The 16,190-nt window shown below is 48.3% G+C and overlaps 8 protein-coding genes across 8 annotated transcripts; 2 read left to right on the forward strand and 6 right to left on the reverse strand.

The window, feature by feature from the left end:
• Positions 1 to 2,308: 2,308 nt before the first annotated feature.
• Positions 2,309 to 2,689, forward strand: FTJAE_3311 (uncharacterized protein; the record flags this gene model as incomplete). Its single annotated transcript, XM_037349595.1, has 1 exon — positions 2,309 to 2,689. The coding sequence occupies one exon, from the start codon at positions 2,309 to 2,311 to the stop codon at positions 2,687 to 2,689; it is 381 nt and encodes a 126-aa protein (XP_037209703.1).
• A 685-nt stretch (positions 2,690 to 3,374) lies between these two features.
• Positions 3,375 to 4,589, forward strand: FTJAE_3312 (NADPH2 dehydrogenase chain OYE2; the record flags this gene model as incomplete). The annotated part of the gene is made up of 2 exons (XM_037349596.1): positions 3,375 to 3,898; positions 3,953 to 4,589. 2 exons carry the CDS (start codon positions 3,375 to 3,377, stop codon positions 4,587 to 4,589), a joined length of 1,161 nt encoding a protein of 386 aa, XP_037209704.1.
• A 136-nt stretch (positions 4,590 to 4,725) lies between these two features.
• On the reverse strand, positions 4,726 to 6,381 carry FTJAE_3313 (triacylglycerol lipase II precursor; the record flags this gene model as incomplete). The annotated part of the gene is made up of 1 exon (XM_037349597.1): positions 4,726 to 6,381. One exon carries the CDS (start codon positions 6,379 to 6,381, stop codon positions 4,726 to 4,728), a length of 1,656 nt encoding a protein of 551 aa, XP_037209705.1.
• A 574-nt stretch (positions 6,382 to 6,955) lies between these two features.
• On the reverse strand, positions 6,956 to 8,587 carry FTJAE_3314 (Oxoglutarate iron-dependent oxygenase; the record flags this gene model as incomplete). Its single annotated transcript, XM_037349598.1, has 1 exon — positions 6,956 to 8,587. One exon carries the CDS (start codon positions 8,585 to 8,587, stop codon positions 6,956 to 6,958), a length of 1,632 nt encoding a protein of 543 aa, XP_037209706.1.
• A 1,305-nt stretch (positions 8,588 to 9,892) lies between these two features.
• On the reverse strand, positions 9,893 to 10,886 carry FTJAE_3315 (glutathione-dependent formaldehyde-activating enzyme; the record flags this gene model as incomplete). Its single annotated transcript, XM_037349599.1, has 4 exons — positions 9,893 to 10,222; positions 10,274 to 10,472; positions 10,528 to 10,715; positions 10,788 to 10,886. 4 exons carry the CDS (start codon positions 10,884 to 10,886, stop codon positions 9,893 to 9,895), a joined length of 816 nt encoding a protein of 271 aa, XP_037209707.1.
• A 455-nt stretch (positions 10,887 to 11,341) lies between these two features.
• Positions 11,342 to 11,806, reverse strand: FTJAE_3316 (uncharacterized protein; the record flags this gene model as incomplete). The annotated part of the gene is made up of 1 exon (XM_037349600.1): positions 11,342 to 11,806. One exon carries the CDS (start codon positions 11,804 to 11,806, stop codon positions 11,342 to 11,344), a length of 465 nt encoding a protein of 154 aa, XP_037209708.1.
• A 404-nt stretch (positions 11,807 to 12,210) lies between these two features.
• FTJAE_3317 (oxidoreductase) lies at positions 12,211 to 13,197 on the reverse strand (the record flags this gene model as incomplete). The annotated part of the gene is made up of 1 exon (XM_037349601.1): positions 12,211 to 13,197. The coding sequence occupies one exon, from the start codon at positions 13,195 to 13,197 to the stop codon at positions 12,211 to 12,213; it is 987 nt and encodes a 328-aa protein (XP_037209709.1).
• Positions 13,198 to 13,595: 398 nt separating this feature from the next.
• FTJAE_3318 (SPR1-exo-1 3-beta-glucanase precursor) lies at positions 13,596 to 14,977 on the reverse strand (the record flags this gene model as incomplete). The annotated part of the gene is made up of 4 exons (XM_037349602.1): positions 13,596 to 14,033; positions 14,089 to 14,358; positions 14,406 to 14,863; positions 14,911 to 14,977. The coding sequence occupies 4 exons, from the start codon at positions 14,975 to 14,977 to the stop codon at positions 13,596 to 13,598; spliced, it is 1,233 nt and encodes a 410-aa protein (XP_037209710.1).
• Positions 14,978 to 16,190: the final 1,213 nt, after the last annotated feature.

The following is a 16,190-nucleotide window of genomic DNA, read 5'->3' on the forward strand; positions in this document are numbered from 1 at the left end:
ATGAGAGATATTTATTCGCGCGCAACGGCTGTATTTGCATGGTTGGGACCCGGGTTTCCTGATTCCGACCTGGCAATGGAAGCTTTGCGACATAACGAGCCAGGGCCAGACAATGAGGCAGAGCCAGCTACCGCGCCGTCAAGATTAGCCTTGAATAAATTATTCAATAATCCTTATTTTACGCGCTCATGGGTAGTTCAAGAATTCATCTTGGCAAAAGACCTCTGGATTCTTTGTGGAGCTCAGATGTGCAGTTGGACTCAGTTCCGAACAACTTTATTATGGAACTCACAAACCCAGTTAGTTCGTGATCTTATTCAGGCTAAAGCTAGAGATCTTGGAGCCTTCGGTCGTCGACCCAGATCTCTTGCACCTCTAGGGTTCCTCGAGGCGATATCAAGGTTCAGTTACAGAGACTGCTCGGATGTCAGGGATAAAGTATACGGACTCCTCGGCATTATCCCTGAATGCGATATTCACTCAGTCAACTTAAAAGTCGATTACGACATATCAGTTGAGAGGTTATTTTACTTAACCTTCAATTGGCAACGTGCAGTCAATAGTTGGATATGTTTCGCGCCTCGGAAGGCCAAAGTCAATCTTTATGATACTCTGGGCAAGATGCTACAGGTCAACAGTGAGATAGTCTATGCCCAGAAACTAATGGACCAGGTGGTAGCATATATTTTGTATCGAGGAATCCCTGAGCCCTGGCCGAGGTCGTCTCATCCTGACTGGTCTATGGAATATTTCGAAAAACAAGCTTACAGTTTATTGAAGTTGGCGGAGATTGATGTCAATGGAGTTATCGGTTTGGACGCGGCTTTTGAGCGTCTGATGCAAGACCCGAAGATTTCTGGGGGCCTTGACGATCCAGCAGGTTGGCGGGCATATGAGCCCGAGATAAAGGCTGCATTGAGATTAATCAACGGCGAAAGGTGGGAAGATGTCGGCCCTATCTTACCGAGAGAAAAGCCTATATGTTGTTGTTGCTCTTCTGGTGACTATGATTTTATCAGGTTTTCAATATCTAGTTACATATAAATAACGAAAAGATTACCTGCTAACTCGAGCCAGGGAGAGGCTAACTAAGCCTACTGGCTGTGAATAGTTTTTTAATATTAGTTTAATAAGTGTTTTATTTATATTATATTGAGGAATTTAAGATACTTCCTTAAGAATTAGTATATAAAGTAACTCTTGGGTTACCTTAACTTAAATATAGAACTACTACAAATGCCAGCTGCTTAAAGGTTACATAAATAAGAGAATTACTATAATCACACTCCACTGCTCCGACAGTGAGAACAGCCCAAGCTCTATTAAGGTCTTGTAAATAGACCCTTATAAGCTCCCTGAGCCTAATCTGGGTTCACCACTCTATTAAGGTCAGATTTAATATATAGCTTATGACAAATTGGGCTACCTGAAACCTCTGGATACTTAAACAATCCTTAGGGCTTGATTCACTTGATGGGAGATAATTGCATTTATCTTGGGTTCGATGTTGAGGAAGAGCGGGCGCATCGGCGGAAGTTGATGAATGAGCGGACTGCGGAGAAAGCGAGGTTTCATTGGGAGTCGATTGACTATAACTTCTGTGAGCATTGATTGGATCTTGGCGTCAGCGTGAGAAATCTGTTGAGAGCTGAGAAAAGGCAGATGATGCGATCATGGTACCTTTCACAGATTCACGTAATAGCCTCATAGAGGCAGCCCACTACTGAAAGTATCACAAAGATTATGCCAAGCACACATGTTGTACAACCAAGCCTCAATACGAATCACCATAGCCTAACTAGGACATTACCGAAGGTCTCTCCTCTCTCCTCTCTCCTCACATCCAGCTATATGCAGCGCTGTATATGACATGTGTAAATCACAAATCCCAAAATATTATATCATCTATAAATGAATACGAGACGGCATTAATCTCGAGATGATCTCCCCACCCAACCATATCGTGATTCATGTCCAAGACAGAATCCTCTCATGATCGACGGCTGACTTGTCTCAGATACTGACCTCTGAGTGGTCGCGGAGAAAAAATAAGAAAGTGGTCGACATCCGTAGGACGAGGCCAAGAAGGCTCGTAAATTTTGCAAGTGCTGACATGTGCATCACACGACATGGGGGCCGAGAGGGGACTTGGGGAAATGAGGCGCGATGCTATTATTAGAGGGTTGACGTATGCAAATAAGAGAATCGACAAAGTATAAAAAGACCATCTTGAATCTCAAACCTGATGATATCGATATCAGTTCATTCACATCTCTTAAACATCAGAACTTCAATATCATTCATCACCATGCATTTCACAACCCTCCTCAGCGCCATCGCGCTCGCCACAACAGCAACATCCCAACCAACAGCACGTCAAGCTCCTACAGCCAACGCAGTCATCACGATCGTCAACTCGGCCGATCACAGCCGTCAACCCGTCAGAATTCCTCTCGCGCAACTCACCACTCTCGACTACCAAGTCACCGAGCTGCGTCTCGAGAGTCTCAACGTCAATATCCCCGATATTGAATCACCTGAACTCAGCGATGTTGTTTGTCAGCGGTATAAAGATAAATATGGTGTTCAGCTTGGCAGCGTTGAGTTTAGTCATGAGAAGCCGGCGCTGATAAGTACCAACCCTGTGGAGTTTGGCTGGGTTTTGTGCTATCATAAGGATAGGGCTTGAATGCTGGAGATAGAGGGAGGAGAGATGGGGTTTAGATGGGAGATTGGGCTTGGGGGAATTGAATACAGTTACATAGTTATAAATCGCAAGATTATGCACCGTCATTTTTGTCCCCAGCCTGTCACGCAGATGCTAATAAGGCGGCATTATTAATGCTCGTAGGGCTTAGCAGGTCCTTCGGTTGAACTCCCACCGTCTAGCCAATCATTATGAAGAAAGCCGCCGGATTTGAAATCACGTAACGCTGAATCTCGAACCCTATTGGTCGGCTCGTAGGGTCATCGCTCGTAAGGAAGATGACGTCGGGGTCTTGAAGTAATTCTCCGATTTCTTCCCCCAAAAATATCTGCAATGGCGCTGATTATCAAGCATCCCTAGCCATATTTTACGCTGTATTATGGGGACTCAATGCAGAATTAGTGATTCAGTCGCCGTTTCGTATGGGCATTTGGGTTTTTAATCATCTTGACTATTGCTCCGAATGCCACTTCGCATCAACATTCGCTTGATAATCTACAGGCAATGAAACATTGTCGCCTGCCGTCCAAAATGTATTTGAAGACACGATTCCTCTGTACTTTAGAATCTCTCATCACAATGCAATCACAAATCAATCTGCATCTCTTTTAACTCAAGTACCCATCCCTTGACAATTATACCCTACTCATCTCCATCAATACCCATCATGTCAACCGAATCAAAACTCTGGCAGCCCCTCAAGCTAGGCAACACCACCCTCTCCCATCGCATCGCCCTCGCCCCTCTAACCCGCTTCCGCAACTCCGACGACCATCTCCCCCTCTCCCTCATGATAAAATACTACGCCGACCGCGCCTCAACCCCCGGAACCCTCGTCATCAGCGAAGCAACCGGCGTTTCCAAAACAGGCGAAGCAGTCCCCAACCTACCAGGCATAACCTCCCCGGAGCAAATTGAGGGCTGGAGAAAGATATACGATGCTGTTCATGCTAAGGGGAGTTATATGTTTCAGCAGCTTTGGGATCTGGGAAGGGCGGGCGATCCGGATTATTTGAAGAAGAGAGGGTACAAGTACTCGTCGAGCAGTGCGGTTCAGATGGAGGGGAAGAATGTGACGCCTGAGGCGTTGACGGAGGAGGAGATTTGGAAGAAGATTGGGGAGTTTAGACAGGCTGCTAGGAATGTGGTTGATGCTGGGGGTGATGGTGTTGAGATTCACGGTGCTCATGGGTAAGACTGTCATTCCTCGCAAATTGATCAGCTTACTGACAATGGTCGCTACAGATATTTGATCGACCAATTCATCAGCGAAAGTATCAACAAGAGAACCGACAAGTGGGGAGGTTCCGTTGAGAACCGCGCACGCTTCCTCCTCGAAGTCATCAAAGCCACTGTCGAAGAAATCGGCGCTGAGCGAACCGCCCTCCGCCTAAGTCCCTTTGCAACATACCAGGCCGCATATACCGCCAATACTTGGGACCAATTCGGCTACATCTTCAATGAACTCAAAAAGGCTGGATACAAGCTCGCTTACGTCTCGCTCGTCGAGCCCAGAGGTAACCCCGCTACGATCCTCGCAACACCAAAGGATCTTGCTTCAGATAAGGTCAGTCCCTTTGGGGACCGGAAGCAAAGCCTTGAGTACTTTCTTGAGATGTGGGATAATCAGTCCCCTGTTATTGTTGGAGGTGGATATATCCCGGATAATGTTCATGATGCGGTTGATGGGAGTTACAAGAAGTGGGATGTTGTTGTGGCTTTTGGACGATGGTTCATCTCGAACCCGGACTTGGTCTACCGACTGAAGTATGGGGTTCCTTTGACGCCTTATCAAAGGGATACCTTCTATGCTCCCAAGACTGACAAGGGATACAATGACTATACGTTTAGTCAGAAATATTTGGAGGCTACGAAAGCGTAGACGGGTGACTGATGGTTGTGGGGATAGAACATTGTCATAGAGCAGCGTTATAGAATTACAGAAGCCTACATAGAATATTCATCACTTTATGGAGTTTGACCATCGATCACAATTGGCCATAGCCATTGACTATATCTTACTTGTTCAGTCTAGGCGCCCTCTCAGGATCCCTCCACCAAAGACAAGCCTCCCTCCTAATATCATCCTTCTCAACCTTCGTATCCCCCGGCTGCACAACAATCTGCTTCGGCTTCCTCTCCCGTCCATTATAATTCGGCCACTCTGGACTTCCAGGATATCTATACTTATTCGGATCACCCGTCGCAACAAAACTAGCCAAGTACCCATGATAAACATGGCTGATCTCAGGATACTGCGTAGTAGGTTCATCCCACGTAAACGCCGTGTCAGCGGTGTGAGGAATACCCTGCCACGCGGGGAAGCTGTTGTTGGTGTTGAAGCGGACTTTCCATGTTGGGACTCCGGCGGTAGAGGTGCGGTAGGCGGTTTCTTGGCTCGGGCAGATGTAGGCGTAGTCGCTCCAGGCGGCGGAGATGCGGTTGTATTGAGTGCTATTGGGGGAGTTGGCGAATGGTGAGTCTTTGTACTTTGCGGGATCGGGGTATAGAGCGGATAGCTCTTTTAGGTCTTTTTTGGTTAATGCTGGTGAAATGTTGTGGAGATAATCGAGGAATTCTTTGTTGGTCTCGAGATCGCCGGGGGTGTAATATTTGGCTTCGTCGGTGACAGTAGAAGTGATTGTCGGGACGTGGAAAAACGTTCCGTCGTAACCAGATTGAGAGCCAGGTTTCTCAAAGAGGGGCCCACCATGTACCGGTTGAAACGGCCACGTTAACTGAGGGTCGTAGTCATGATACAGCTTGGTGCTGATATTTCTGATAGCATTAACATCCGCTCCCTTCAGACACCTGAGCGTTGCCTTGTTTCCCTTCTTCTTGTCGCATCCAAGGTACGTAATATACTCATCATACTGTCGCTTATACAAAGGATACGTATCATTCGGGAAAGCTCGCGAAGTGACCGAACCAGACTGATGAATCGCCCGGGCAAACAACTGCTTATTATCCTTCCCATAATTGTGAAAGTAATGGATGCCCACTGAATGACCACCAGCAGAGCGACCACCAATAGTAACAGCATCCTTATCACCACCAAACGCACCAATATGCTTCTGCACAAACTCCAGGAAAAAGCGCTGATCTCGAATACCTAAGTTTGCCAGACCCTCTTCTTGGAAGAGCTTGGATGGTAGAAAGCCGAGAGAGTTGACGCGGTAGTGGAAGTTGACTACCACGATGGGAACTTTAGACGAGGCGGCGAACGCAGCGCCGTCGAAACTAGCCCAGCTGCCAGCGTAGAAAGCACCGCCGTGGATCCACACAAGTACAGGGAGTTTCTTGCTAAGAGGTACGCCCTTGGGTCGAAACACGTTGAAGTTGAGACATGCCTCGCTTTGTGAGTCGAGAGGGATTCTGGATGAGACTTCTTGGACACAAGCTTTGCCGTAGCTATCCGCCTTCTTCACGCCCTTGAACTTGTCAGGCCAAGAAACAGGGTGGAAGCGATGATCGCCTGTAGGTTGAGTGGCGTAGTCGATACCCAACCAAGCATCGACAGGCGCAGGAAGCTTCTGCTTGGTAAAAGTGCTGTTGACGGTTGTACCGGAGAAACTACCGTAGCCGTCAAGCTTGACGGTGTTGTAATGTCCTCCTGTAGCCTGCGCAACAGGTGACAAGGCCAGAAGCGTTCCGAGGTTTGACAGGACCTTCATGATGATGGAGGTGTGAGAGGACGAAGGAGGGAGAAAAGAGGGAGCGGATCGTGTTTATATATCGCGCGGCCAATGCCATTTAAGCTTAAATCCCCCGCATGTCAGTCGACAGCGTTCCCGATATCGTGCAAGAGCCGACATGGACGGATACAAACGCGTTACTGGTGGAGTATGGCATCATCATCCTCGGTTTGCCGGGTTTAGAAATAGGCCCGACATTAGTTGCCAAGTCATTGGCTTGCGAGCGATGATCACTTTATCATAATGGTCAAGAATTTGGTGAGGATATTCAGTATCGCCAAGGGTTGGTGATCAATAGGGAGGGATGTGATTCGCTAGTTTAATCGACGTTCATACAGTACAAGAGGGGTACAGTTGACGCCAGGCGATGTCGATGACCCTCGGGGGGGCAAGAAAATATCAGACCTTGACATCTGGGTTTACAATAAAAATAGCAAAAGGCATCCTAAACTCATACTAATTTATAGTAAAGTCATGCTAAACTTATACTAAGTTGACTAAGTCTCTCTGTCATTCAGGATCCAAGTCCCGACTTTCCACAGTTTAATCCACGTTATACTAGTTTGCAAGGGGTACAGTGGACGCCAGGGATTCTGGGAACCTCGTACTCTTTCTCAATCTGCCGTCGGGACTCTGGATCAATGACCTGAGGGGGCAACTCCAAGAGTCGAATGGCGTGGCCGGGAGATATAATTTCCCACCTTCCAATCCGTCTCTTCTCTGTCCTTAGGCATGGTTGCCCATGCTTCCTTGCAACCTCTTCCCAGGCCCGTACCGTGTCGGGATCGAAGTCCAGGTCCACGGTGCTGCACCAAGCAATTGTGGCAGACAATTTTGTTCGACGGTAGGTGAACGACGTGGCATAACGCCCTCTCTTTGTATTCCACAACACCATGGTTTCGAGGCGCGGCATACGCAGCGCAACCTGAGCAGCGTCTTGTAGGAGAAGCGAGACCGCTCCTGATACAAGATCGTCCGTGAACTCCGCGGTTGTCAGGATAATAGTTTCAAGGCTTTTCCACGTCCAATCTGGTTGACAATCCGAGAAGAAATCTTCCGCTAAGGCCAAAAATGATACCGACAATACTTGGAGGTCAAGACTCCTCGCGGCGAACTGTTCCGTGTTTTCTCTCACCCAACGCCTGTAGTCGACATAATCACGGGTGGAGCCATAAAGCAATCGAGCAGGTCGCAGGTAATCAAGGCAGAGATCTTGAAATACCGTCAATGTTCGCAGTGTACTTGGGTGTATATTCGCGATCAAGTCATCTGCAGTGCGCTTCAGTATAAAAAGCTCATTCAATGCAAGGCATCGGATCAACTGACATTGTGGAGGGTTGGTCGCCGGGTTTTGGGATGTGATATCACTAGCGTTGCTGTGCGCCCACGTCTCGAGATGGAGATGCAGTAGTCTGGGACAAGCGTTGACCAGTCTGGCAATGTCTGAAGGCCGGAACCGATTTCGACAGTAACGACGGATAACGAACTTCGTGACTGCGTCGGCGGGGGGTAATTTCAGGGGGTAGCCGAGAGATATCGGAGGAAAACAGCAAACTATTGCCCACGCAAGAGAACGCCCCAGTAATTTTCTCCAGCAGTGTCTTTCATCGGCGGTGAGCGTTGGTATCCGGCGCGATTCCCCAGGGCAGCCGATAAACCAATTCTTGAGCCAGTGAGCCTGTTCTTGGGGGCAGTAAGCGTTGAACTCTAGCGTCAAGCCTCTCTCACAGCAGCCCCAGGAGCTCAGAATTCTGAAGAGTTGGTGGATGTGATCTTCTGCGTTTGGGACTGCTGCGGCATTGAGTATCGGGAATGGGAGGTTGCTTGTTGGGAGACAGCTAGGGCAAGGGGGGCCGGTGATTTCCATGTTGAACCAAAGATGCTTTATTGCAGCTCGTGGTTGTGTGCTCAACTGCGCTAACCCCGCGAGACCATGCTGGCAGACAGTCAGTTTGCGGAATGTTTTCTCTTCCATGAATATCCGCCATTCTCTGCAGACGGTAGCATAGACATGCTTGCGGCGGGGCTCGTGGCATAGAAAGTCTAGAATGTAGCGCCGAATTTCCGCAGGTAGTCGATCCCAGCTGAGCGTCACGGCTGTCGTTTCGAGCGTGGTGGTGTTTCGGGTGGCCTGCGATGGTGCTGGTTGGAATAGATCTAGAAAGCGATAAAGACACTGCGCCATGCTGAATAGAGAGATACCGGAGAGACGATGTCGGAGTTAAAGCTTTTGTTAACTTGATGTGATGATGCTCTGCACAAAACGTATCATAAAGTATGATAAGTTTAGGATACCTTTTGCTGAGTTCGTTTCGACACTCCACGTCAAGATCGGGTGCCTCTTGCTTGCTTAGCTGCTTCCATGACTTGACCAAAAAGGCGAGAGCACTTCCTTTACGAATCGGTAGGAGCGAATCTAAACACGGCAAGATCAGTCGCATCTTTGCAAGTCAGGCAGCATTTTAGAAGACACCAGGCAGAGATTCGCAGTCTGAGATGCCTTTGTGAATGGCGTGGCCGAGAGAATTAATTTCCACCCTTCCAATCCATCTCTTCTTCCGCATTTCTGGCCTTGGACATTGCAGAGGGGGAACTGGGGCGAACACGGTCGGCAACAGCTCACATACCTTTGACACTTACGAACCCGAGACCAATGTTCTGGCAGCTATCGTGGACTGGGTTGAAAACGGAAAGGCGCCGGAATTCATCAAAGGAGCGCAGTATGCCTCTGATAATAAGGGCTTAATTGGGAAAAGGAAGGATTGTCGATATTCCCGACGAAATGTGTATATCGAGGGCGACCCTGCATCCCCTGACAGCTTCCAATCAGAAGACATTGTCCCTGCGCAGGGAGGTTAGGGTACTGGGAAATCGTCAAGGCCACAGTAACAGTCTTGTGGAATGCTGCCTCAACATAACATCCATCACTCGACGAGGTACCTGGATTTATCTACCGATATTGAGAGGGTGAAAAGCCGAACCAACAGAAAGAGCTGCCTGTCCTCTTTTGATAAGTTATCTTACGTCTGAGATAACCTGATGAGATAGAAATTGTTGTCGTGAAAGGCCTCTTTGTCCGTACTACTAAGAGCCTGGCAAAAGTGCTGGCAAGCCCGAGAGATTACGTGACTCACGATCCGCGTTCAACTCAGCCCTATTAGCAATATAGTTCAATGCCGTCTGAATCAAATATAGTGATCTCTTGGAGAGGCCCCAGCAAGTTCAGATGATGAGGGGCATCTACTCTGTTCCAGATGTGTTGTCCCTTGGCGACAGAAACAATCATACGAACTATTCGCTGGACGGGATAAACTCAACTGACTTTTAAGAGGGGTTTTGTGACTCGGGTATTTCACAAAGACAATCTCATCAAGTGGGTATCACGATGGATGCTTGTAACATATTCTTTGCAAGAGTACCTCGTGGCAACATTTCTGGGTGCGGCAGGAGTTTATTCTTGCCGCTGAGGAGCTCGTCTTAGGGTTATACACTATGGGTTTACATACTTGGGAGGGCGGTCGGCACCGGGCAGTTTCTCAACTTTTCCAACGATCTCGTTCAGATCAATTCCGTCAAAAACTCGCAGGTTCACCGGGTGCAATGGGCTGATCATATCGTAGAGCTTTCTGTCGCCGTCCGACATGGCGGCTATGGCTTCATCAGACTGAAGTACAGGCTTGTTGGTTAACTGAACGCCACACATCTTGCAAAAGGTTTTGGCGAGTAGAGTTGAGCCTTGAAAGAAATAACAGCCAATGTCGTTAGAGTCGTTGTGTAGAACGACGTGGTCACGGTGGGGCCAGACCCAAATGTATGCATTCTGGGGAATTGTCAGAACAGTCCAAGGACCAGATGGTTTGAAAAGACCTACTCTGATACAAATGCTACAGTTGCATTCTCCGATAGTGTCGGGAAACGTGCCGTCTATTGGCTTGCTAGCCAAGGCCACCTGAACTGCACCGCAATGACAGCTGCCGTTGTACACATTACCGCCGTTGATTTGCTCCGGGGGCTGAGCTCCAGAATACAACGACGCCTCGTACTTGTCCCCCAAGGAGGCTCCATCAATGCTGGTGTGATGTCAGCATCTGGCAATACAACCAGAAACAGGGAATAACAACTTACAGTTGACGCTCTAGCGACCAAGCATCAAGACCTTGAATTGAGCGCGCGTTCAAGCAAAAGTTCGAGTTTGGAGGACCATTAGGCATGGTGATCATGATGGCGGTGCCGCATTGAGGGCAGAACTTATGGTGGAGTTTGCCCTTGCTGAAAGTGTAGTTTGTCAAGTCTTCAATTGAGCCCTTGACCGTCTTGAGACTATTAAGACTGCGAGGGGAGAGCAACAGGTATCCCTTCTTGGTGCAAATGCTGCAATTACATACCCTCACAGACTTGATCTCTGGAATGGCAATTTCGAAGACAAACGCACCACAGTGGCAACTACCACGATATGTTATGTTTGGTGCCTGCTCCTCAGCCATATCTGTTGTTTTGGGTTGCAATTTGTGTAAGAGATGGTGCAGCAGTGGCATTGGAAAGAAACCAATGTTGTTTTTAACAGATCAGCTGTGCTTAAGTAATAAAAGAGATAAGCATAAGCGCAACGCGGAAACCTCCATTTAATTCATCCGTCTCTTCAGCTGCTGACTATTAGTAAAATTTGTTGAGGAGGATGGTTGATCGATCCCTGCTGCCAAGTGCAGCTTAAATTCGCATTGTGCCTAGCTTAGCGGCAGGGTCTCCGCTTCAGGCGCCTGGGCCTCAACACACCGGGCATCTGCAGCAACTCCAGCTACTGCTGCACTGACAGCTGTCGCCTGTTACCCTCAGTATATGTTTAGCTTGACTGTGGCAGGTATTTTTACCAGGGTGAGAGAACTGATTATTAGATTCGATAAATATCGTAATCTACATAAGCAGGCAAGCAATTATTTCTTCACCCAAACAGTTCCAGCGTCAGACCATCCTCGTTGCGCACATAGACCACTTTCCTGCCGGCATTCGGGCCTTGTTGTAATACTTGCGGTGCAGTAAGCTGAGTCCAGGCTACTTCGTCGCTTTCTAGAGCATGTAGGGTTTCCTCCAAACTTTCAACGGTCAGACACAAATGCCAGCTCCCTAAATCCCAGCTATAAGGCTTTAGTTCCTGTTGCTCGGCCTTCGGTGGCGATGAGTACTCCAGGAGCTCAATAAGATGTCCGCCTGGAAGCTCAACCAAGGCAATATCAATCTCCGCTTCAGGGTGTCCAACGACTGTTGAGACCGGGGGGCAGAGATGACTGGTCCGTAAAATTCGAAGGTTTAAGATGTTTTGGAATAAGTGGATGGCGCGTGGGAGTGATCGCACAGTGATACCAGTATGTGGTGCTTGTAGAACTTTGACTGGGCTTGTAGATGCCATGACGATGGAAATAATCGTTGGCAGGATTTTGATGATTTCATCTGACGATGGGAAGCTGTTTGCTGTGTCTGATATAACCCTTTAGGCTTTACGTTGATTTGTAATACAATCGCGGATGCAGTCGGCGGCATATGAAGAGAAGGGTGGACCCTGGTGGCAAGCGGGGTTATTGAGTATGTTGCGTTGCTTATTAAAAGAGATAATAAAAGAGACCATATTCTCAGTCCCTCCTCCGATGACTTTATGGAACATAGAACCGACTCTGCAGATAGCTCAACAGGACTTTGATTGAACTGACGTTATGAGCAGCTTGTGAGCCTCGGTTTGCTCTTGGTATGAACACGATAGTAGTTATACACAGTTGTAGTCTTTTCTCGACGGTATTTCGACGCTCGTTCACTAGTCTACAAACCCACCCACTCCAGAGACTTATCCCATAATCTCGCCGCTTTCTCAGTATCACACGCATGCTCCCCATATCCTCTTCCATAAAGCGGAGTAGAAGGATCCCACTTGCCGACGATTTGACAGTCCTCAAGATACTTCCCACCTTGACCTTCCAAAGCCTCAGCGACAGCTGCCCAAACACTTGTAGCAGCACCTTGGTCCGGGAGCTTCCAAATTGTTTTAAGATATGGATCCACTGCGAGGCCGCTCTTTTGTTCCTCAGATAAATGTCTTCCCAAATCTGTGAGGACACCGCCTGGCTGAACACTCCACGCATGAATGCCCTCGTTGGCGTACCTCCGTTCGATCTCATTGGCTGTCCAGAGGTTGGCAGTTTTGCTCTGGGAGTATGCTTTGTTGGGATCGTAGCAGCCCTCCATGTTGACGTTGTCAAAGTTGACCTCGCCGAAACGATGGGCAAGTGAGCTCAACATGATGACTCGCGATGCGTGATCAGACGTCACACCTTTGGCCAGAGCAGGTTTGAGAAGTTGGAACAATAGGAAGTGGGCAAGATGGTTTGTCCCGAACTGTGTTTCGAAGCCGTCTTTCGTACGTCCTTCTGGTGTACACATGACCCCAGCGTTGCAGATAAGGATATTGAGTTTCGGGCTCTCAGATAAGAACTTGGTAGCGCATGAGCGAACATTTTCCAGCGATTCCAGATCAAGTTCGAGAAGGTGAACGCGCTCATCTTGCGCGAGGCCACCCAAGGCTGACTTTGCCTTTTCGAGATCTCGAGCCGTTAAATACAGAGTCGCGCCGGTGAGATGTAGGGCTTTCGCGGTCTCAATACCGATGCCCGCGGAACAGCCGGTGATGAAGACGACCTGGTCACTCAGTTTTCTTTCCAGTCCTTCATCCTTGATGATCTGGATAGCTGTTGGGCGAGAATCTCCTGGTCCATTGGGAGACTCATGAATGGTGACGTAGCGATCGGCCATGGCGTTGATATAAGAGAACAAAGAGCTATCGAGAGACTTGAATAATGAAGTAATGAGTTGAGCGAAGAGTAGGAAATGATTCTGGACTTGCAGGATGCGATTGAAGCTGCTATTTACACCGATATTCTCTCGACATGCCGCGTTTCACGATGCAACATGTCCGAGCTGAAACGCCTATGATTCACCACTAGACCCAGCGGGAAACGGACACCAATTAATCCGCTAGCTTTGACGCCATCAGAAAGAAATGATAGGCCAATGGCTTCGGCAGTGGAACAATTCGCTAGATTTCTGATACTCAAAGCCACTATTTCTATCCCGCTCGGCATCAACAGCCGAGCAGCCTCAAACTATATACAGAACAGAAGAATGGGGCTTACCCGTCTAGGATTTATACCTTACTTGGTATACCGAGCGCAAGGGCTCAAACTCTTGGCCTTGCTGGCATCCTTGGGAATAACACCGGCTGCAACAGCAGCTTGATAACACCATCGCCAATCTTTCTTGCCGAGTTCTCCGTCACACTTCCAGGACCAGAAGAACCAGCCATCGCCTTTCTCAAAGGACTCGGCTTGAGCGGCCCAGTAAGCTTTGTACCATGTTTCTTGGCCCTGGATCTTGAACTCATCTGTGTTCTTCAAGGTTGAGTTCACGGACAGGGACCATTCGCCGACAAAGACGTGTTGGCCCATGTTGTCTTTGCAGGCAGTCTCGATATATGCTTTCTTGTTGCCGGCGATTCTGTTGTCGAAGGATAGATAGCGGTGGGCATCGAAGAAGATGAGATCGTCGTCTGGGAGGTATAGTCTTGGGTCACCTGCGCCCCAACTTTTGCCCTGCGATGGAGTCAGCGTGAGATACATGATGACTGTCCCCAAATATGTAACTTACCATGTATTGAATGTGTAGGCGATCAGCCTTGGGGACCTTGAGGTAACCCTCCATAGCCTGGATGCGCTTGTATGCACCAGGGTAATAGTTCTTGATCATATCATCTGCCTCAGCCTTCCACTTGCCGGCGCGTACAGGCTCGTTCAGAACCTCGAGCATGCCGACGGTAGTGTAGTTCCCATTTGTGTGGATGCGCTTGGTCATCCACTCAAGAAACTTGAACGCTCGTTCGTAGTTCTCAGCGGTATAGAATCCAGGATTGGGGATGGACTGCGATTTAGTTAGCAGATACTTGATCAGGCGAGATAGTCGCTTACATGGCCAGTGAATTGCTCATTCGGCGAACTGATACCAGGAGCAGAATGAAGTCCGATAACCGCATAAATACCATGCTTTTTGCACCACCCGACAATGCGATCAAGATGCCAGATGCCGCCGCGAGGCCAGTATTCGCCTTTCTGAATGATATCTTCGTACATCCAGTATCCAACAGGTATGCGAACGGCATTGAGACCGATACTGGCAATCTGCTTGATGTCGTCCTCTGTAATCCAAGTCTCCCAGTGTTTCTTGAAAGCAGCGTTGGCTTTTTCTTGGCCGATGCCTTTGACGCAGGCCCATTCGTCGTTGTAGGCACTGCAGCCCATGTTCTTCCATGATTCTTCGGCCATCCATCGCTCGATGATGAACTGTGAGCCGAGGTTGACGCCGCGGATTTTATCGTCGTTTGGAAGCCATCGTTCAGTGATCTTCTCACCGTTTGCCTTTGCAACAGCTACATAAAGTTAGTATGCATTCCGATGATTGCGTTGATTCACTAACCTCTAGACTGCGGAGTCCAGGCTTCTGCGGCGGCGAGAAAGAATGGCAATACTGATTTGAGATGCATGTTTAAGACAGGTATTTCCGTTCAAACGAAGTGAACCTTTATTTGACTGCACTTGTAGAGCTAAAGAAGAAACATTATACCGTTGAATGTCTTGGATATATATGTCGTCAATCAAGGTTCGCAAGGATTATACTCCATTCACATACCTGCGCAAATGGCCTGATGACAACGGAATACATCCGCCCGATCTCTCCATCCCATACCGGTCTATCAAGCATAGTTCCGCGATGGAGAACGGTCCTCCATCTGATTTGCCGGTCCGACTGATGGATCGTTTCGTTTTGGCATATGAAACGGTCGATCATCAACCTTGATCTTGAACAAATAGGACATTCGTCATTCCACATTCCTCTCGCTTGACTGTCCTGCTGGTTGGCTCGTGCCAGGATTGCAGGATGCAAGCAGATGAAGGACTGCGGCTGAGGGTTGGGGTTTCAGACGAACTCCACTAATAACCCTGTTGGTCTAATGAGAGCATTCCTCACGGTTCACATATCTATTTATTTGAGATGAAGCATGAAACCTTGACGCATAACCTTTCATTTGAGACGAAAGTTTAATGAATTGTCGCCGGTGGTTTATTGAGACCTACTTTCAGTGCTAAAGATTTCTTGTCCTGGGATCTTTTGTTGTTTCGTGGGGTGAGTGGACCGGTATGTTGGCAGGATGTGACGCTGCAAGTTGACCTGTCAATGGCCCATAGAATAACTTGTTCGAGTCACCATGCGAGGTATTTTTGACGTATGATAGTGCCTGCAACAGGAGAGTCCGCCTTGGCATCGGCGATGCGTGTGAATCGAGGTCTATCTTGCAGTGTGCTGGGCGGAACTGCTATCAGATCACCGTGAATAATGCCGGGAATTAGACCATGGTTGCCGAAAGAGGCAGGTCGAAAGATCATGGACCACGTGGGGGACATGAAGGGGTTTTCAGATGGCAGCTGATAATGAACTGGTGAGGCTGAATTAGTAAGGGCATATTACGCAGATAGTAACTGATCTAAAGAGATCCTAATGCCTTCCTCATACGGATAGAGGTCTTGGTGACTGTCGTGGAGACCGTCGCGGAGACTATTCAAACGATTGTTATATGAGATACTCGTTTATGCCAAATGACAAGTATCCTTTCTGATGCTGACTCAAGTTAGATCTCCAAGTGTTGAGAGCTAAGTTGGACATGAATTCTCAATGATCTCGTTGCTGGAGGTGAGCTA

This window comes from Fusarium tjaetaba (assembly GCF_013396195.1).
Source record: "Fusarium tjaetaba strain NRRL 66243 chromosome Unknown NRRL66243_c0000063, whole genome shotgun sequence".
NCBI lineage: Eukaryota > Fungi > Ascomycota > Sordariomycetes > Hypocreales > Nectriaceae > Fusarium > Fusarium tjaetaba.